The following is a 21,604-nucleotide window of genomic DNA, read 5'->3' as shown; positions in this document are numbered from 1 at the left end:
TTTGATCATAAATTCACAGGAACTATGCAAATCATTCCTTGCAGAACTGCACTGTAATATCACTGCTATTTTGTATTTTGACGTACAACTTGTTCTCTCGCTGTGTCTGCCATTTGCTGCTTTCTTACCTTCAGTTGTTTTGCAGTTCTCTGCTAATTCTGGTGACCTTTTTCCTTGTTCCCACTACTAGCTTTTAAAGCCAGATGGTTTGCATAACCCATGAGAATATACTAATTTATGTTTCAGCACTTTCATTTCTCATCTTGTCCTTTCAACAGAATGTTTTTCCCTCCTTTTTTGTTTTTCCCCTTTCAGTGCTCAGATTTCTCTCAGTGTCGTCAAAATTGATTTTTCTGAGGTAAAGGAATCATTTGGTTAGTGAAACCACTCTCCTGCAAGGCATAAACAATCATGTAACAGACCTCAAGTGCAGAAATGTTCAAAAAGACCATCTAGCATCAATAAATTTTTCTGAAATTTCTGAATCAAGTTTTGCCCATTTTTGCATCTGAGCCACGAACCTGAAACCACAAAGGAAAAGAAGTGACTTTGCACCAGTTCTAGGAGCAATGATTTTTTTTTCCCAGCATAAAGGTTCATGCTTTTCCCACAGAGCAAAACTGAGAAGAGTTGTCTGCAGCTGTCTGTAAGTGCCCCTTGTTCTCCCCAGGAGCTCCCACTCAGCGCCCTTGCCCCAAGTCTTGGAAGTGAGCAAAGAGGAAGGTCTCTGCTCTTCCAAGGGTTAGTCTGTTCTGTGGACTTTTGTTATTTGTTTTTCTGCTATATGGCAAAGCTACTTCATGTACAACAGTTTTTACTCTTTTCAAATACCTTGAGTGTATCTCAGTCTGGTTAAAGCAGGAGATGAAGCATATCAGGTATAGGTAGAGCTGCTTACCTGAAGTATCAAGAAGGTAATGGGATTATGAAACTTCAGGGAGGAATAAAGTAAATGTGTAGGTGACAGAGATGGCTGAGACCAACATCACTTGGTGTGGCATGGAGCTGGCTGTCCTGGCCAAAAACACATCCCCCTGTATGGAGACCTGTGCTGTTTCACCTTGGTGACTGTGACTAATGTGTTAAAGGCTATAGTGTTGCTACAGTGAATTTGTGAGAAAAGGAGAGCCTGTGAACTAGGAGGGATTCCATGAGCTTGAGACTGCTGAACTCTCCTGGCAGCCTGGACTGATGCTCCCACTTGCACAGAGTGATTTGGGGACAGGAGGGGGAGGATGAACATGTCACACATATAGATGTCTCCCAGACAAACTCACAGAGATATTTAACTAAAGGCTCATTAAATCCTTTGGAAGAGCCAGTAATTTTCTGTGGAGAAAACATTGGTACATGAACAGCTGGTGAAGAGGCCACAGGGAGGATCCACTCTGCTGGGACATGTTTCAGGACAGAACTTTGACAGGGTGAACTGGTTTCACAGAATCCCAGAATTTTTAGGGTTGGAGGGGACATCTGGAGATCGCCTTGTCCAAACTCCCTGCCAAAGCAGGGTCACCTGGAGCAGGTGACACAGGAACATGTCCTGGAGGGTTTGGAATGTCTCCAGAGAGGGAGACTCCGTGACCTCCGTGGGCGGCCTGTTCCAGTGTCTGACACCCTCAACGCAATGAAGTTCTCCCTGTTGAGGAAAACTTGTGTTTCGGTTTATGGCCATTGGCCCTGTACGGCTGCATTGTTTCCCCGTACAGGTGTGTGAAACAAGCACATTAACGCCCTTTCCATGCCCAGCCATCTCCACGGGGGCTGCCGGCGGAGGCGGGCAGGATCCCGGGCTCATCCAGGGCCGGGGAGGGTCCGGGGCCCGGGGGAGCCCCGGCGCTGCCCTTGCCCGGGGGAGCGGCTCAGCTGCGGTCCCGGCGGGGCGGGCAGGGCGGAGCGGCCGGCGGGGAGCGCTCCCCCCTCACGGTGCCGGGCGGGCCGGGGCGGGGCCGGGGGCGGGCGGCGCTGGTCGCTGTCCTGGGTGTTGAATCTGCTGCGGCTGCCGGAGCCGGGGAGCGGCCGCTGGAGGCACAGGGCGGGCGGGCGGCATGGAGTGAGGGCTGGCGGCGGCGGGCAGGGGAGCGGGGCATGCGATGGGCCAGGCATGATGGACGCGCTCGGCTCCGTCCTCCCGCTGCTGCTGCTGCTGCTGCCGCCGCCGCCGCTGCCGCAGGTGCTCGCCGCCGCCCCGCGCATCCAGCCGCCTTCTGCGGGGGCCGCCGCCGAGGCGCGGATCGGTGAGTGGGGCGAGGGGCAGGGGGCGCGGGGGGAGCGCTGCTGCCCGGGAGCTTTCCCACAGGCAGCTCGGCCGGGCCCCGGCGGCCGCGCCCGCACGGCGGACGCTGAGGGGCCCGTCCGCCCGTCCCTCACGGCTGGCTCCGGGTACGGAGCTCCGTGCTCTGGTCCCTCACCGCCGGCTCCGGAGAAGCGGCCCCGTCCCCCGGTGCCTCAGCACTGCCTCCCGCTGCCCGTCCCTGTCCCCCGGTGTTTCAGAACCCGCTCCCGGCCCCTCGCACCTCCTGCCCTTCCCCAGCGGCGTGTCCCGGCTCGGGGGCCGCCTCAGCGGGGCCGCTCTCACCCGCTGTCCCCGCATGCTGAAAACTTCCGCCAGGCCCCTAAAATCCAGGTGCGCCAGTGGCGAGTCCCCGAAAATGCTTCCAACCTCCACACGTTTAACCCTTCTCCCAGTGGATTCAGCCCACTGAACTGCCCTTATATCTGAAGGAGACAGGAAATGTCCCGGCCGCAATCCCCCAGATGCAGCCTGTGGTGGTGTCCCCCCTCCAACTCCTGCTGCTGGAGGTGGAAGTCAGCCCTGGCTCCGGGTTCAGGCTCTTCCAGAGCTGTCAGAAAACCCCCAGTGCTGCCCAGTGCGGACCATTACACAGCCGCTTTCTGTTGAGACATTCTCGACCGACCCCTTCTTCATGTAGAAGGTGCCATCTGCACTGAACATCCTCGCCTGCCAAGTGACCCACACCGGCATGAAAGGAGCCTGGTAACAAACTCTGTGTTTCACATCGATGCAATTCTCCGGTGACACTCTCCCTGGCAGTCCTTTCCTTGCACTGAGACACTCAGCACTCTATGCTCACCTGAATTGTCTATTAATATTAATATCTATTAATAGAGTCAGTATCATTTTCACTTACAGCATCTTCCCAAAGCTCACTTTAAGTCAAGAAGGTCATGACTAGGAGAATTTTGTATTTTTCCCCATTTTAATGTCTGCCTAGGGTGGTTATGGAGGTCAGAGTGAAAGCTAAACAAACTATCCCTAAGAAATCGAAGACAAAAAAATTAAATACATTTAAGAAACAAAGGAAGCCTTGCAGAGGAATATTGCTGCAGTTTTCCTCATGTACATTCTGTTTATTAAGAAGGAATTAAAATCAGCTGACCATGTTTTTAATGAGACTTCAGTCAAGTGGCAATAAAAATGAGCTATTGTGCTTGCTGTAGTGAAGGTAGTGATGCGAGGTTTTAAGGAGAAATGGTTTGGACTGGATTTATCCATCCCTCCGCTCTCCTGGTTGCTATAGATATGGACTGTTTCTCCTAATCTGCTGAAGAGAAAGCTTGCATAAAAATATTGCAAGTAATAGCTGAATTTTTTTACCTTTAATAATATTGCAATAGCCTGCACTGTGGTTTCGAAGTATCAGATTTTGATTCTCTCTCCCTAAACACAAACTACAAATCAGTTTGGGTCACAGGGTATTTTTTCAGCTTGTTGTATCTGGAACACAAAAACAATGTGTGTGTTTGTTACTTCCCTCCAGCTTCCCTGTGCTCCTGCCTCAGCACGGATCCCTGCCTGCCAGTTAAGGCTGTCCTTGCGTGGAAGGGGCTGGGGGAAGAGCAGCCTTGATTTTACACAGTGAGCCCACTGGTCTGGAGGTATAATTTGGAGGCATTTCAACGACAGCAAAACAAGCTGAGCCTCCCTGTTTCTTGCTGGGATAGGGACCTCACTGATACCTCACAGATCTCTGAAAGATGGGGAGGGATTGATTGTGTTTGACAAGATGCAGGAAAATGTTTGCATTGCTCCAAGTGAAACAGTTTTAGCTGTGTCTTCCATTAGAATCCCTTTATTTCTTTTACTGACCAGTGTTTCAGATCTTGAGTTCAGACTATATTCTGCTCAGTTTTGGGGTACAGTTTTTAGACACAATCAGGAGACATATCTGTAATTGTGCAAGGTATCTGAATTTTGGGATTATTTGTGGTTATATGTGAAAGGTAATAATTTGATTTCTTCTTGTGCACAGTCCCATCTTCTTTAATTGAAAGTTGAAGACAGATAGATGCATTATGAGACCTCTAGAATGTGTGCTGAAAATTGCCTTAACAGCAAAGTAATTATAGAAACATATTTTTAGTGGTTTTTTTTCCCCCCATTATTTCAGGAACTCTTCCTAAAAGTTGTTTCAGAAGTAGAAGCTCATGACCGTTGCCATTTCATGGGATGGATTAATCCAAATTCATTCCTTCCCTCTTTTTTATGGTCAACTTTTATCTACACTTTTCAGTATATTGAGCATCTTTAAATGTTGATCTTTATTTTGCAACATAATTACAACTTGTTTAAGAAACTAGAAGATTAAAACTTGGAGTTAACTAAGATACAAGATTTCGACTTTTTCTGCCTCTATAATTCGTGAAACTGTAGATTGTTCCTGTGGGGAGGTGCTTTGTTAAGGTGCAGTAACAAACAGAAGCACATATTCTTCCATTTCTTGACATTTACATTTCATCATTCATCATTCTGTGATGATTTATAGCAGCATTTTAAATGGGAACAGATAAGTCTTTTCCCTCTCTCTTTTTCTCGCCTAGGTCTAGGCTGGGAGGGAGATTCTTATCTTTTCCACAGAAAAAAAATCTACTGAGTACATAGTAGTATTCTTTAGTCTTTAATCAAACACTGGGGCTGGAAGTTTAATATTCTAAAGAAATCTTTATTAATTTATAAGTTCAATTAAGATTATGGGACTACTTTCTAAGTGTTTTACACTGTGGAAAAATATATCCTGATCATGTTTGCTCAATCCCAAAGGTTTGGGTTACTCCATTCTTGTGTTGATGGTCATAACACTAAGCAGTACCTTCAGTAAGAACTGCAGCTCCAACCACTGAAATATTTTCATTGTACTGCTTTTTAGGTAGACTAATTGTTTCTGAAAGTTGCAACAGTACTTTATTTTCATTTTAGGTAGGCTGGGTGAGATAAAGAACTCGATAACAAAGTAAACTATGAACATTCTTAATCCCACTCTTTAGTGATTAGGAACTGAAACACCAGTACTTCATAGCAGAAGTTGTCCTCATATGTTTCAGAAAAGAGTAAATGTGCTTGCTGCAGTGCCTTCACATTGACCTCTAATGTGTAAAGTGATGCTTATAACCTTCAGTGAATATAATTTTGCAATATAATTTGATCTTTTGTGCTGTGTGCAATCCCATTTTTCAGTATGTGTTTTCCTCTTAAGTGAGTACATTGATTATGCTGTGGAAATTTCTGGAAATGTTTGTTCTGCACTCAACGTAAATTTTTTCCATACACTGAGTAAAAGTTCCTTCAGAGTTACATTGAAGTAATCACAGGCAGAATTTTTGTCTGTCAAAATTTAGTTGTCTGTGAATTTAGTTGCTAACAAAAAGACAAGACACATTTCAACTTATAAATATGATATATACTCCCAAACCTCTAGCTGTGAGTTCCTGACACATACAGTGAGCAGACAGTGTCTTACATTTCTCTAGGATTTAAATGTAATTGGGAATAGAAACTTTACTCAAAGACTTAAAAAATGCCACATGTTAAGTTTAGAACTTTCACAAAGTGCTGTGTGCACTGGAAAAACATTTTAGAGGTGGGTTAGGAGTTCCAAGTGGCTAAAGTTGATCAGAATTAAGAAACTGCAAGAACAAGGACTTCAGTTATTATTGCTGCAAAGCATTTCTCCAGTGTTGATTCTTAAATTGCAAGAGAGGGAAATAAACAGTAGAACAGTGAAAAAATTATTTATTTAGATTCTTTGCATTTCATTCAGTGTTTCAAACACTATGCAAAGGAGGCAGGGACGGAGAGCTTTTGTCTGTGGATGTTCCATGGGGAATAGCAAAGAAGTGCATCTTGGTTTAGTTCTTGTTGGATGGATGTTACCTTTACAAAACTACCGCAGCTGTTGTTCTCAATTGCTTTGAAGATCCATGAGGACAGAAGTTTTGCTTCTTGCAGCAATTGAGCTGAAGCTCTCTGAAGTCAATATCAACCTTCCCATTGACTTCAGTAGCATTTGGATCAAAGTTCTGGTTTGTAGCAGAGGCTTGTAGCAGACTGGCTGAGAAAGTGGGAGAATTAGAGTGTTACCATCTGTTCAGTACGAAAAAAACTGCCTGACTTTCCAGTTGCATTAATTGGGAACTTCTCATAGGTGCTCTGTTTTTTTAGTAACGTCTTTATTTGATGTAATTATTGATGATGGAGTAATTTATAGTATAATATTAGAAAATAAAAATAATAGTGAGATAATTTAATTAAGGCAAGGCTGTATGCTCAGAATGTGAAGGATTCAGTGTTGGAAAATTGATTCTTCCCTTCATCAAAAATATTTTTGCATATCCTAGAAATATTTCTTAAGTTATCAGTTACGTTAAAAAGCATCTTTAAGGTAGATTGATATCAAGGCATTTCTATCTGTCAGTTCCACTGAATCACAGGTAAGAACATGCATTAATATTATTGGCATAATCACTGTTCTACAATAGCTTTTTTACTATAACTTGTTTGTGTTCAAAGTTGCAAGTGGACAGGAAGTGAATTATTTCTCAGTCAAAGGAAGCAGTTGCAGGGTGCTCTTAAGGTTGTTTATAGCATGAGATTTCTCCGGAGTTTTTTTGTGTTCTGGTTTGTCTTGCTGGCTAAGAGAAAACAGAACTTTTTGGCAAGATGGGTTTGTCTCTGCTCCCCACCTAAGTGTGCCCCAGCACTTCTAACACCATCATAGTGCTGTGACGTCAGGCAGCCTGCTGGGAGGGAACTGCTTTCCTCCTGCTGGTTAGATCCCGGAACATTTGGGCAGTTCCTCTAAAACAGCCCAGGGCAGGTCCTGTTGACACACTGCTGATAGACAGGCACTGGCCTGTGTACTTTGTGACTGTGAGCAGTGTGGGTTATAGACAGCTCTGTGCTGAGACTGCCACGGAGAGGAAAGTGCAGCTGCAGTCCCTGGGGTGCTGAGCTCATTGAGGAGCAGGAGCTGAGGTCCCCTGTGTCACTCAGATTTCCACTGCCTGGAAAGAGAGCATTAGAACATGAGCTCAGATGTAGGTGGCTGCCATAATTCATATGTATCCAAATCCACAAGAAGACTTGTGCAAGTCAGGAGGCAGTGTATATTCCGGCTACCTGACAATGATACATATTTTGGTCTCATCCCACTGACAATATAGCCTAAAATTTAGCTAAATTCTCTGCAGTTATTAATACAAAATCAGTGTATTTATAGTCTTACTAAAACCTATGTTGGTGTTTACAGGTAGATTTGGGAGGAAATTCAGTAACTGGAGGAAAGATTGATTTTGTTTTGGTCATAATTTTGGCAGAGGATGGAAAGTCTCCTGATACAACACCCTGAAGCTAGCCCTGCTCCCTATATACTCTGCAGAGCTAGCCTGAGGTGCTATCATGTAGAACAGGATAAGATATATAGAGGCTCTTTATCCCAGGATTTCTTCACTTTATTCTTTCATGGCTTCGATGGAGGAAAGAGCAGGGAAAGAGCGAGATCTTCAAAGTCTCGGAGTTTTTCTATGGGTTAGGAAAGGGGAGGGAAACCTTGGCTTCTTGCCAATAGGCTTTCAGAGGGTCAGTCCATAGGTTTTACAGGGGTTACAGGGTTACAGAGTTACGGGGACATATCATTCTTAAGGCATCAGGGTACAGGGTTACAACAGTCTCCAAGAGGCAAAGTTCACTGCTAGCTTCCATCACAGGATTGCTGAGCTGGATGTGTATTTGGTTGGGCTCAGCATGGTCATTATTAATTCATCTAGGAAGGCAGTGAGTAATATTGTTGTTGGTCAAACAGTTTTATATTTGCAAATGAGGAGTAAGCAGGTGAAGATGCAGATGAAGAATGGAAGCAAGCAGAAGAGAAGCCAAGGAATAGAGAGAGGCATGTTGGAATGTAGATGTTTAAAGGACAGAATAAGAAATTAAATCATTAGAATAGGAGATCAGAAATGGAGATTAGTGAGTTATATATGATCTATAAAGATATAAATTGAAGATTAAATGGAGTTACTTCTTCTCTTTGAAGAAACAGTCAGTTGGAGCAGCAAACCTGAGATGTTCAGTGTATCAGTTTGAGGCATGAGAAAATGAAGGAAGGTGACTAGAAGGATAATGGGTTTGCAAAATAAACCTATTAGCTCATTCTTTCAGGCCAAAGCTGTAGCAAAAAAACGGAGTCAAGAAATGCATATATACTATGAGAACCTGCTCTGGGAATAGAAAGGAATTATTTCTCTTAATGTAAGGGTTGGGAATAATCTTACTAAATGTAATTAATTGAGCTAATCACTCTAGGCTCCTTTTAACCTATTTCTAGTTTATAAATTTCAATTAATTTTACCCAACTGTACATATATAACACAGGTCAGATAAATGTCTCCCTGAGTGTAGCTATTGCTTTCCACTCTACACATCCAACAATTACAGAGGTTTTTTTCTGAAAAGATTAGAGGAACTCAACTTTATAGATTTTATTCCTTTTGAGAAGGAATTTCTTGAGAAATAGCTTAGTAGATTACTGCATCTTGCTGTGTTTTCTTTTTCCCTATAGTTTGTTTCAGCAAATGGTACTTAAAGAACAAACATAGTTTGTTGATACACAGTCTCTCTGGACAGAGAGTTAGTGCTTACAGTGCCTACGTATTTTGCTTCCAAGTAACACATTGACTAAACAAGCTGTTATTACATGTAAAATGAGTAACTAGAAGTTTTATGGGAAGTACAGCTGGTTGTAGTGGGTGTAAGGTCTCTTCTTTCAGTCACAGCTTAGCAGCTTCAGCGATGGTTACATAAGTAAAGTCCCAGCCAGCGAGCACAAGGCAATGTGCAGAGATAGATGTGCCTCCCCAAATTTCCCATACTTCCAGATGTCCTCATAGAAAACGATGAGTGGGGACCAAACACACACTATGCATTGCAGTGAACTTACCCAGTTCAACAAAGCTCAGGAAATACCCAGACACATGTAGCCCCCTCTTTTTACTCCCTCATTAATCTTTGATCTGTCAATTTTGAACCTCAACATATTCGGCAAAGTACCTTATGAAAATCAGTCGTGGATGCTGAATGAAGTGTTTTGAATTTCTGGTGCACAGAAATAATCTGCAGGAGATAATTACCTGCCTGTCTGTTGCTGCCCTAAAAGGGGTAAAGATATTATAACCTCTTCTTTCTATTCTCTTCTGCACCCAGAGCAGAAGTTGTCTTTTCTCTACAACTTCTTTTAGTTAATTGATACAATTCAGTTAAACTCAGAGCAGTTGTTCCAGGCAACAACTTCACCTGGAAGGTCCTGCCTCATCTTCAGGCCTGAGGAAGAGTTTGTGTGTTAAGCAATTGTCTGTGTTTTTATCAACTACTACCAGCCTGCAGCTTTGCAGTACAGAATGGCAGTAACAGCATCTTATGCTATTCCTGACAGTGACTGGTGATGTTGCTTTTGTAAAGGGTATTGGCTTGGATGAAATAAAAAATAATAATAAAAAAGGACCTAAACCATAGCCTTGCTCACAAGCAGTGGAACCAGTGTTGGTATTAGTGCTGGTGTCCATGACATGGCAACAGGGAGATAGGTTTTGGGGATAGGATTAGTTTATCCTATTTATACTACTTCTCTTAAGGTCTCAAAGGCATGAAATTTTGACTTGTGTCTGTGTGAAAGATAATCTCCTATTAACCTGGCCTCTCTCACAGAGTAGATTTGTAAGTCAGATGTTACATTGTATTTGTACTTTAGTGCTGAATTTAAAAAATAGCATCAAAGATTATAAGCATTGATTAATGTGGATAAATCACCACCAAATAATGTGAATGTCTATTCTATTTCTTTGAAGAATGTATGCATTATTGTTAAAAATAGTTTGTTATAATTTTAATTTGTAGTGTGGAATACTTTATATATATAAAATACTTACATTTCAGCTTTATTTGGTATCTGATGTGATAGATGTTAACTATCAAATACTTTCAGTGAGCAATTACTCATGAAATCTTCCTTCCTGTTCTAGATTTCAGCAAAACTCAGTATTCTCAACATGTAGTCAGTCAATGCCTTACTCAAACTAGCAGAACCTTCCACCAAGCCTCTTCTGAGACCTGGCCACACCTCCCAGGCCAGCTCCTCAGCTAAACACTGGCTCCTATCTTCATGGCATTAATCTCTGGGTTATGCAACTGCTTCCATTTGTTGGAGATGGCTGCACTCACTGGTGACTATCCCAATTCTTTAGTCCTAAAGGAAGAAAAAAGGGAGGGGAAAGGGAAATTTGGGAATTAGTCATCTGTCATGACTGTTTGGAGATAGCTGAATATTAATGAAAACAAGATTCCAAGCTAAATATCATCAAGCATCTAGGTAGGTCAGCTTGGAGGTAGTGACAGAGTTGACAGACATAACTCCACCCCAAATATTTTTCAGGGCAGAGTATCATTAAATTTTGATTTTTGGTAGGTCTACATTTAAGAAGAATCTGTTAGGCTGTGTTTGTTTTGTTTTGCTCCTTTTTTTTTTTTTTTTTTTTCCTTTTGAAAACCAGGGTCAGGTTCTGCAAACTTGTCTTAGCTCAAGTTTAAAGTTGTGAAAACATTCTTGTTAGTTCTACCTACCTGGAAATTTATTTTAGGTAAGTAGGTCAGCTCATAATTACAATTTACCAACGTATGTTAGATGCAGGGTACAAATTTCAAGGACAAAAAGCAGCAATAAAATTTTATATTCACAATCAATGTGAGTAGAATGAAAGCTGAAATTTTAGAGGAAAACCCAAAGTTAACTGATGCTATCTGGTGAATTTCCATTGTAAGAGCTGCAGAAAAATAAAACAATTATGTTCTTTGGAAGCAATCACTCACAATTTCAGACAATATAAAATTTATAGTGCTATAATCAAGTGGCATTTGAAAAGCAGAATGGGAAGGTTGTTTTAGTACTGTGTGTGCTGGATTTTACACTGCCCAACAAGGATCTAGGGATGAGGGTGGATTATTTTCTGTCCATTTGCTTTTGTTTCTCTGAGTAACACCTGCTCTAACGAGTTTGTAATCGGAAAGTAAATAACTGAGCAGAGAGGAGGAAATGGACACAACACACAGGCTTGAGAATAAACAGCTGTCAAATGGCTGCTGTTTGAGAAAGTGAAACACACAGCTTTGATGGAAGATCTGATTCAGCTTGAGTGATGGAGCTGATCACACCCAGTTGTCAAACTTTCCTACTTGAAGAATTACTTGAGAGAATTCTAGAATAATATGTTATCCTCTTCAGATTATGGAATTATTTTCACTGTTTAGCAGGTAAGGAAGAGCTCTGAAAGGATCAGCTACCCACTGATGGGTGGGTGCACAGGTTGTAAAAGGAGTGTAGTTGTGCTTCTTTCTCTTAACTTGCAGTTTAGGGAGGCTCATGCCAGAGAGACTAAATTAAATAGTAGTGCATTAAAGGGGAATAAACTTCACCCAAGTCTGCATGAAACTGCCAGAATCTGAACTTCTGTTACATGTGTTTGGCCACCTAACACTCTTGTCATTCAGTGTCTTTCTTTTTGTCCATCTGGAATTACAATAGTATCAACTTGCTTTCAGATGAAAGTTCATCCCTGCACAAGGAGACTTCTATCAGGAGATGTATATAAAATACAAGCTTTAATGAGTAGCTTCACCAGTTTTCCCAAATTTGTTTCTGTGTTTGGTATAAATTAGAGGGTTTGCAGCTCCAGTTCCTTTTGATGACGCTGGCGTTAGTCCAGGGTTCCTGGATTTAAGGGGATTTAAGACACCAAATAATTAAACAGGGCTTGCCTGATTTTATAGAATATATTTAGCTCTATTTATTATCAAATAAATATTTGAAAATTTTCTTTCTACTCAGTTTCCTACTGTCTCTGTTGCAGTCTGGAAGATAGACTTGGCTCAGCAGCTCCCATGTTTTCCTTCTATTTAACAAAGATACTCTGCTTAATTCTACTCAATGTGGGGAATTCTTCTTGCCAGATGATGGGCTTTGGTGGTTGATGGAGTTCCATTTTACAACCTTGATCCTGTGGAATGGGGTGTGTTACCTTGTGTGGGAATGTCTCTCTGGGAAACAGAGGGCAGGGCTCTGCTGGCCACACCTAAGTCACTCCCCAAGCCTGGACAATGTTCATGTTCATATGAAAAGCAAGTATTCCATTCTATGCAGAGTTCAGTAAAACAACTATGATACAAAGGAATAGGTGCAGAGAAAGACCACATAACATTCCATAACCTGTAATCTTTACCAGACTGTCAGAGTGAAGTAATTATCAGAATACTTAATTACTTTTCCCAGAGACAGATCATTTTTGGTCAACTCTCATCCCCTGAAATGCATGCTGACTTTACATGAAGAACCCACTTTTCTGCTGTGGTTCCTCTTGGGAGAAGGCTCACTCCCACCTGGGATTTCTGCCCACCTTGCAGCCCTTCAGCTCCTCTCAGCTGTGCTAACAGAACTCTGTTTGACCAGCTTTGTCACTACCATGGAACTTTTGGAAAGCCCTTCCCAGTGGTACAGATGTCAACTAAACTCCAGTTTGAGAAAAAAAAAAAAAAACCAAAAAACAAACAAACCAAAAAAAGAATCCCCTGAACCATTTACACGCTGCCAATACAACTTTTCCTGAACACACATTATTAAACTGGGAGTCAGAGTACTCTAATATTATCTGTTATGTTGGAGTCAGTATGCAACAGCTCTTTTTCTAGTCTTTGTAAGTAAAAGTTGAACTGGCAGCTCTGTTGGAAAGAGATTGATTTCAGTGGTTTCTTACCACTTCTTCATTCCACAGTATTTTACATTATATTTATTAATAATTTATTTTTATTCACATTTCATTTGTGAAAAATGTGTGTCAGGTATTATGGTGATATTTTTTTCCACTTCATAAATCAAAGGAGAGCTATTTCTGTAATAGTTTATAACCTGAAAGCTGTGATTAAGTCTGTCTGTTTAATTTTGATACTGATTATCAATACAAAGAGTTAAGCATGTGCCCAACTATAAGTAAATGCTGTTGTCACTTAGTAAATGTGAGTGTTCACCCTTTATGCTTTCAGCATGCAAAATATAGGTCACAGTTTTGATTATTTCTTGAATTTTTGTAGAATCTGGACCTTTACTTCACTCATTTAGTTGGTAATTGAGCACTTTGATGACATCAAAATTTTACACACTAGAAAAACTTGTAATTCAAACTTCATAGTACTGTTACTTCCATACATGTTCAAGGTTACTCAAATAATTCATTGCATTCCAAGTAAGATGGTTACAGATACAAAGTTTCTAAAATGAGACTACATAGAAGTTCCTAAAATTGCCTTGAATCTGCTGTGTGGAGTGTCTTGTGCAATAAAAATACTTTGTGTATTTCACTTACTTTTTAAAATTTGATATGGCACAAATCTAGATGAGCTAGAAGGTTTGGTTTTCATTCTTTTCCAATGAGTAGGTGTCTGCTGACATCTGGGAAGGACAGCAAAACCTACATTTGGGAAGATGCAAATGAACTGAATATTTCTCTCTGAAACCAGATTGGTGCCAAAAAATCCACTAACTGATGTTTTACAACTGCATGCAAACTGAAAGAGGTTATTCCTCCTTTTTCAAAGATGACCCTCTGTATGCATATTGCCAAGGCTTCCCCAGAAGAGTGACTTGAGCTCTGGACCTTACCTTACAGACCAGTGAGATTATTGCATATTTACAGAAAAAATATATATAAATTCTTGTCAGAATCCCCAGGTGCCTCATGAATGAATTTTGTATTCACTCTGCAGTTTCTCAGCTCATATATTATCTGTGTGTAGTTATTCTCCATATGTGACAAATTGGAAATAGCTTTTTATTCTTGGTTTCATCTCAGGAGGTGAAAACTTATTTCTGCAAATATATCTTTTTGCAAATGTAAGCTATTTTTTTTTTTTAATGAAGATGATAAGTTGCTCTAGGATAAAATATTACTAGGGAATTTTCCTGAGAGACCATTGAGACTTCTCTCCTCACAAGAGAGACTACTGGGTGGCTAAGGGGAAAGAAAGTAGGACAGACCACAGCAAGTGAGAAGTCATTATGGAAATAGATAAAAACTTCAGTTCACCTTTTCCATCCTTACCCATGCTGAATATGAAGTGGATTCCTCTGAAGAGCTTGACTGTGCTTTTTAACTTGACCTAGAACTCTCTTAAGACAGTATTTGAATTTTTGTTAGGAAGATATTACTGTAGCAACAGAAAAGTAATGTTTTTCAGATTTGACAAAAAGCTTCAGTGGCCTTCTTGATTGTATCTTCCAGATTTCACAGTATGATTTTTTTTCAAAGTCACATATGGTATTTGTTGGATGAATTACCAAAAAATAGTCAAGTGGTGCAAAGACAAAAAGGATGATTTCAGATAGTGATTTAAAAAAAAATAAAATCTTACCTACAGTAATATGTTGCCATTCCATCATATGAGGCTTTAAAATATTAATGAAGTGCTGATTCCTGTTTTTTCATGGATCTGCTGAGGGACACTGTTGGTGGATCAGCTCTCCAGGCTGGTGTGAGGCCTGGCAGATCTAAGGATATTCCACAGTGATGGATGGCTGGGAACGTGACTGTTATGATCTATTGGCCCATCCTTACCTTCTTTCCCTCAGCAAATGCTACTGGTTTCAATCAGAGAATGATTTCAGTTTAATCTGATTTGATTCTTTGTATGGTTTGCCCCTTCTGACAAAAGCAAACTGAGTAAGCACAAATAGCAGCCCTGATGGGGCCAGGAGACTGCAGTGCTGAGAGTATTCTGAAGAACAATAGAACAATTCTGTGTGGATAAAGATTCTAGGTGCAGCTATTCAGAAACTTCCCTTAGAAGAAAAAGAAATAGATATATTCACAGTAATCATGAATCAAAAATTATGCTAGTATTTGCTCATCAGGCCCTGAATAAGAAATATTTCATGAGAAACAAAATTCCATGGATTTTTGCTACTGAGCTGGTAATGCAGTGCTAAGTGTGGGCAGAAAATACAGTAGTTAAATGAGTTTTTTATGACTGTGTTCTGGCCAGAAGTCTCTATATTAAAGTGCTCCCACTGGTTTCCTGTAGCCATGGAAAGTACATAACTAACTTAGGTGAGAGAAAAAGCCATGTATTTGCATTGTACATTGCATTTCAGTCCAGAGAAGAAAGTGTGAAAGAAAAAATGTTACATCAAGGCAGAAAACAGAGTATTATGAGAGCTGGATCCTACTGAGCTGGATCATTCTACCCAGCTAAGCCAGGCCTCCCCTGCATCCTTCTGCCTCTGTTTTCAGACTGTGTGGCAATTCTGTATTCACCAGCTCTGTATTCACCAGTGTGTTAGAGCTGCTGAAAACATGCACTTTGGAGTGAGCAAATGCAAGTGGGATTTCAATGTGGCCTCCGGCTGTTTTCTGTGCTCTAGGTGATGGGAAGGAACAGAACTAGGATTTATTTTACTTCTTGAGTGTGAAATAATAAAAGTGCATCTTTGTGCATGACATCTGTGTGAGAGGCAAGGTTAAATTGCAGGCGTGCTGAATTTTAAGAGAAAATAGCTCAACAGGACACTCAGAAAATAGGTAACTGAATAATGTAGAAAGAGATACAATAAGTGTGCTGCTTTATCACACTCTTACATCAAACTGGTGGTTGTTACAACCACAGCTGTACTAATTTTTTTTCATTGCTTTGGCTTACTTTCACAAATGGACAAAACCTTAAAAAAATAAGTGTGGGGACAAACAAACCAAGGATGATACTATTAATGAGAAAGGCAGTTCAGATTCAAGAAGATCTGTTACTATTTTGTAAGCTTGAAGTCACGGATTTTAAAGAAGCATAACTTTTGGAGGCTTATTTAAAGGAGATAGGTGAAAGATTTTTTAAAAAATGAGGCTGCTTTGCTCATTTTACTAGCACTTGAATATGCAGTTTAAAACAGAACAGATCCTTAAATCTTCCAGTTATCAGAACAAGTTTGTCCTAAAACAAGCCTATAGAAATGTGCTTATCACTTTCTTTAAAATTAAAATAATGAAGGAAACATTTAACTCTTCCCCCAAAATTACTACAGCGACAGAAAATGGCAGTTCCTTTAATCTCTGGCTGTTGTATACTGGTTATTTGAGCAATGATTGTGAATTTTTGCTTGAAGTGCAAGGGATCTCAGATTGCTCCCAAGTGCAGTGTGGCTGCATAGAGCTGTTGTATTTTACTACTTGAGCCACTGGTTTTGTGAGATCATTAGATTAAAACTCTAAAGTGTAGTACAGATACTAAAGTTATGTTTTACAGGACCCAACAGAACAAGGAAATACATTCTATTTTGGGATGTTTTTGTCTGTATAGTTTTTATGGGTTTTTTGCTTTCATTCCTCAGTTGCAAATGAGAGTATTCCTTGAAGAGGTTTTAATTTTATCTGCTCAACATGTGAAGATTTTTCTTTATGGGAGCCTCTAATTTCGTAATATTTGTTTTTGCTCCATCTCAGGGCAAAAATAAAGTAGTAAATTAAAATGTATTAATGGAATAAACAACTTAAAATATTATTTTTGCAGAAGGTAAAATACTGAAATATTTAAAAATTTGGGGGATTTATGTTAACACTGAATTTCTTCAGCCTGAGCTGTAAGGTTTGTCAGCCTGAAGAAAGAATGAAGGATTTGCCTCATCCTAGAGGTTGTATCCTCAGATCTCATGTCCATGATGGGCAGGAGAACCCAGTCTTGTCACTGGGCCAGGCTTCCCTGATCACCTGGTCCAGGAGGCCATGCTCTGAAAGGAGTGTTTGAAATACCCAAAAGTCAGAATACAATCACAGAATGCTTTGGGTTGAAAAAGACCTTTTAAAGGTCACCTGGTCCAACCTGCAATGAGCAGGGACATCTTTAACCATATCAGGTTACTCAGAGTCCTGTCCAACTCCTTTTATCTGAAGAGCCACCATTCATATCTGGCTCAGACGCGTTGTAGTGTTAAATCTATCTCAAATTAAATACTTTGCTATTTGTTTCATTTGAACTATTTTGTAGAACCTCAATTTTCTGAAAACTACATTTTTCTTTGGAAGATCTGTTGAAGGTCTCCATCAACTTTAGTTTACATAAGGATCAGAATGTTCAGAGAAGTCAATTGGTTTTGTTAAAAAAACCAAACAACCCAGAATCTTTTTCTTACACAAGAGCAGAATGTGAGTGAAATTTTCATGAGAATTATGGGGTTTTATTTACCAGGTGTCTGCCACCTGGTCTGTTTTTCTTTTTCTGTATCTGGAAGAGTAATCCTGTTTCTCACCTGTCTTCAAAGAACATGTTGACTCATTTAAAAAATGTGTGTTTTTATGTGCTTTCAAAAGCTCCAGCTTTTACAAAATATCACAAAATGTGTAGATAACTGTCCTCTAGTGAGAATTACAGCAAAATGGGTTCTGCACAATTTTTCAATTATTTTCTAATCCCAGACAGCCTGGAAACTACACCTATTGACAAACCTCATGGGAAACAGCAACATATACCAAATTCCTTTTCAACTCCAGCAATTTAGTGATCTCTCAGAAGTAAGACTCTGTTATATTAGATATTTAAAAATCTGATTTTCTTTTCTTAAATTGCTGTTGATAAGAAACATTTCAACTTTTTCTTGAGAAAACTTGCTGGGTTGTTAACTGTGTGGTGTGGGATTTATCTTGCTTCAGATCTCTGCAGCTGAGTCAGTCACTCTGTCCCATTTATAGTCACTGAAGGGGAAGTGGTACTCATGGGACATATCTGATCTGACCTATTTTACGTGTCTGCGTCAGGAGGGGATGAATGGTACTCCAGGAACATTTGGCAAACTGACTGAATTTCCTTCAGTTGCAGAAGCAGCAAAGTGGGAGCAAAGGCTGGATTAGAGAAATGTAGAGGAGTAGGAGCTCCCATCCAAACTTTCTGAAATATCTCCATGAACGTTTTTAAACTTCAGATCTGCATTTTAACTTCAAATGGGATAGTTTCTAAATCCTCTGTCTTAAGAGTACTTTGTAGTACTAGCTAAGGTCTATAACCTTTAGTGGTGCCTTTGTTATGCCTAAAACATATCCCATAGAAGGTAAATACATTCTCATGCAGAGTTTTTAAAATGAAGAGAACCACAGCAACAGGAACTCTATAGAAGAACAGCACTGTCTTCCTTCTCTTGGAGCACAGTTTGGTTTTAGAGTAATGATTTGGAATTAAATGATAATTTGAAAATTCAATTATTTTGACTTTTTAAAAAAAGTAATCTCATTTGTAAATAAATTCTTAGTTTGAAATAATAAATGCAAATATAATAAACACTAACTTTTAACTGAAAAGATGAAGTTAAGGTCTTATTTGTTTCTAAGCTCAAAAAAATCTTTGGCCATGGTATACAATCATGCAAATGCACCAGCACAGACACACTTGGCTGCAAATACATTCCTTCCTTCTTCTTCTACAGTATAACAAGTTTCATAGTTTTTGATGATTGTTTACTTTATCATGTGTTGCTTATGTTCAGCATAGTTTTTTTTCCCCAGTACTAACTTATCTTGGGTTATTTTAAAAAGTTCAGAGATACATTTTAGGGATTTTTCTTCCACCTGTGCTTATTAGAAAACAAACCTGTCTTTAATCTGATGTAGATTGCTTTGTATATAGAAATACTGCATTTTTAAAAATATCTATAGTGAGCTATATAGTGCTTATTTGTTTTATGTTGCCCCTAATATGTTGGAAATTTAAAAACTCTTTGAAAATATGCACTTCCAGCCTGAAAGGGTTGATAAATTAGGTAGGATCTATAATTAATGCAAGGATTTAGAGGTTGTATAAATTAATGGTGGTGTAAAGACAATATGCTGGTTGCATTAACTTAATTTGACAGTGAATTCTTTTCTGTAGTGTAGTAAGAAGAAAATATTTAACTCATTGAAGAAAGAGCAATGTTGTAGTCACTGTGGGCTGAAAACCCACTGCACTTGGCCTGAGGGCCTGAAAAGTCCATGGATATGGGTACAGGAGGATTGAGAATTGGTCACACCCAGGGACATCTTCTGTGCTGGCCCATGGCCATCCTGAGGGACTGGGTTTGAAGATGATCGGTAATAAATAGAGGAGGAGCTGTAACTTGGTTCAGAAAGGGAACTCCAAATGTATTTATGGGAAGGCAACAGCAACTGAGAGTAAAATGAGTTGGAGGACTCAAGTTGTTTGACTTGAGAGGTGGGAGTGATGGGAGAAGAGAGAAGTATTAGGAAGCAGATTATGAAGGGCTTTGAATGTCAAGTGGCCATACAACAGGATTTGATTCCTGTTTCCTGCTATGTGACATTAGGCAAATCATGACATTTCTCTGGTTTTTATGAGTTGAAAATGTGAATAATGCTTGCATACCAAGTAGCAAATTGTGGTGACACTCTGATCTTGGTGCAATGTAAATGAGATATTTAATTTACTAATTTTAAAAATTCCTAAATGAACACGGTGATGTAAAAGCATTAGGTTCACACTTTCCTTGAACTTACTTTTTGTAGTACTCATTAACATATTTTTCTGTAATCAAGATTTCTGCAGAGCTTGATTTCTGTATACAAAGCTTTTTATTTATGGAAAGCAAGTTCCTACAAGGTGATTTTCTTCCTAATCTGTAACCATATTGAGTAGCAAATGAGGAAGTGTCCTTCTCTTTGTACTTCATGATCCTAATCTTTTTTTTAAATACATGGGTAGGAGATTATACTGTGTCACTGTTAAATTTAGTGGCCCCATTCATTGCATAAGAGAAACATGTGCAATACCATTGCCAGCTGCAGAAGCAGTCCTTGCATGTATTGATTTAATTTTCCAAATAAGAACTTACTTGCTACATAAGATATCCTCAGAGTGCTACTGTTTGTAAAAGCAAAATAGAGTACTGCAGAGAAACTACAATGTCCTGGAGGAAATACTTGGTTTTACACAGGTATTCCTTTTCTTGAGGGTTAAAAAATATTAAGAATTGAATCTGTTTGAAGTTCAAGAATTGTTGTTATATCCATGATGATCTCACACAATATTATCTCTAAGAATTCCTGCCTTCCATGTCCAGCTGGCTATAGTACCATGTCTCATGCTGGCAGGTGATGACCAAAGCTGGATTTTATATCCTTTCACTGCCTCTCATCTGGATTTAAGTGGGATAATGCACTGTGGTTTAAAGTTACCATTCTTTAGTAAAGGATTACTAATCCAGAAAAAGGCACTGGGTGAATTCAGCAACACAGGCAGAAGTGAGTTGGATTCTGTTTTGAGCATTGGTTTCCTGCAGATCAAGCTCAAAGCCTACACTCTCCTTTGTAAGAATGCCACTGGAACTGAATGGGCAAATTGAGAGAAATTCACACAGAAAGAGAGCAATAGAGAGAAAACTTCAAAAAGTTACATATTAGTCATGTAAATTGCACATGTCAGTGCACTGGAAAACAATTGGATATGACAGCAATCCAAAACCACATAACGACAAAAAGTTCTTTATAAAAATGCCATGGAGCTTACATTTGAAGATGGTAATAATTTTAATGACATATGAGAAATCTTATCTTTTCTAAAGTTAACATTCTGTGTAAAATGATTGACAGATCTGGAGAAAACCTATATCTGAATGAGTCAGTTTGTGGGTTGTTGAGTCAGTTGGTGGCTTAGGCAAATTAAAATGAAAATAGTTTTTCTTTCTGTTGGTATTTGGATATTTCTCTCATCTGCAGTAAGTAAGCAATTTACTGCTAACATTACTTGTATTTTTATTGAATTTATACTTACTATTGATTATGACTGGGGAAGCAAAGTGCTTCCCACTGTAGGTTAAGACCAAGTTCATGACCACCTAAGGAATCTGAATATACATAAGCTGATGGGAGCTGATGAGATGCGTCCCAGAGTCCTGAGGGATTTGGGTGATGCAGCTGCCAAACTGCCAGCTACAAGCTCTGTGATATTTGAAAAGTCATGGCAGTTCAAAAAACCCAGGTTTCTGGGATTCAACAATTACAAAATGTTGTTTTATTGAATGCATTTTGTAATGGGTTGACTGTAGAAGTTGGTGTGGAGGGTAATTTTGTATTCACTTTTGTCATTATGGTTTGTAGTCATATTAGAAAGCATAGCTAAATGTTTCTTATTATTTTTGTACCAACTGCAGAAGGAAAGGATGGAGGTCTTTATACAATAGCAAAAGCTAAGTGGAAAATATTTTTTTACCTTTTCTACTATTTTAAAATTGATTTTGAAGACTTG

The 21,604-nt window shown here is 39.7% G+C and overlaps 1 protein-coding gene across 1 annotated transcript in view; it reads left to right on the top strand.

Moving 5' to 3' along the window:
• Positions 1 to 2,008: 2,008 nt before the first annotated feature.
• PTPRN2 (protein tyrosine phosphatase receptor type N2) overlaps positions 2,009 to 21,604 on the top strand; it is a 625,844-nt gene continuing 606,248 nt past the window's right edge. The window contains exon 1 of the mRNA XM_033074413.2: positions 2,009 to 2,237. Coding sequence (XP_032930304.1) covers positions 2,105 to 2,237 — 133 coding nt within the window. The 5' untranslated portion in view covers positions 2,009 to 2,104. The remainder of the gene's footprint in view (positions 2,238 to 21,604) is intronic.

Source organism: Catharus ustulatus, chromosome 1 (assembly GCF_009819885.2).
Source record: "Catharus ustulatus isolate bCatUst1 chromosome 1, bCatUst1.pri.v2, whole genome shotgun sequence".
Classification (NCBI taxonomy): Eukaryota; Metazoa; Chordata; class Aves; order Passeriformes; family Turdidae; genus Catharus; species Catharus ustulatus.
Note: the sequence above shows the minus strand (reverse complement) of the source record. Positions and strands in the feature narration are given on the sequence as shown.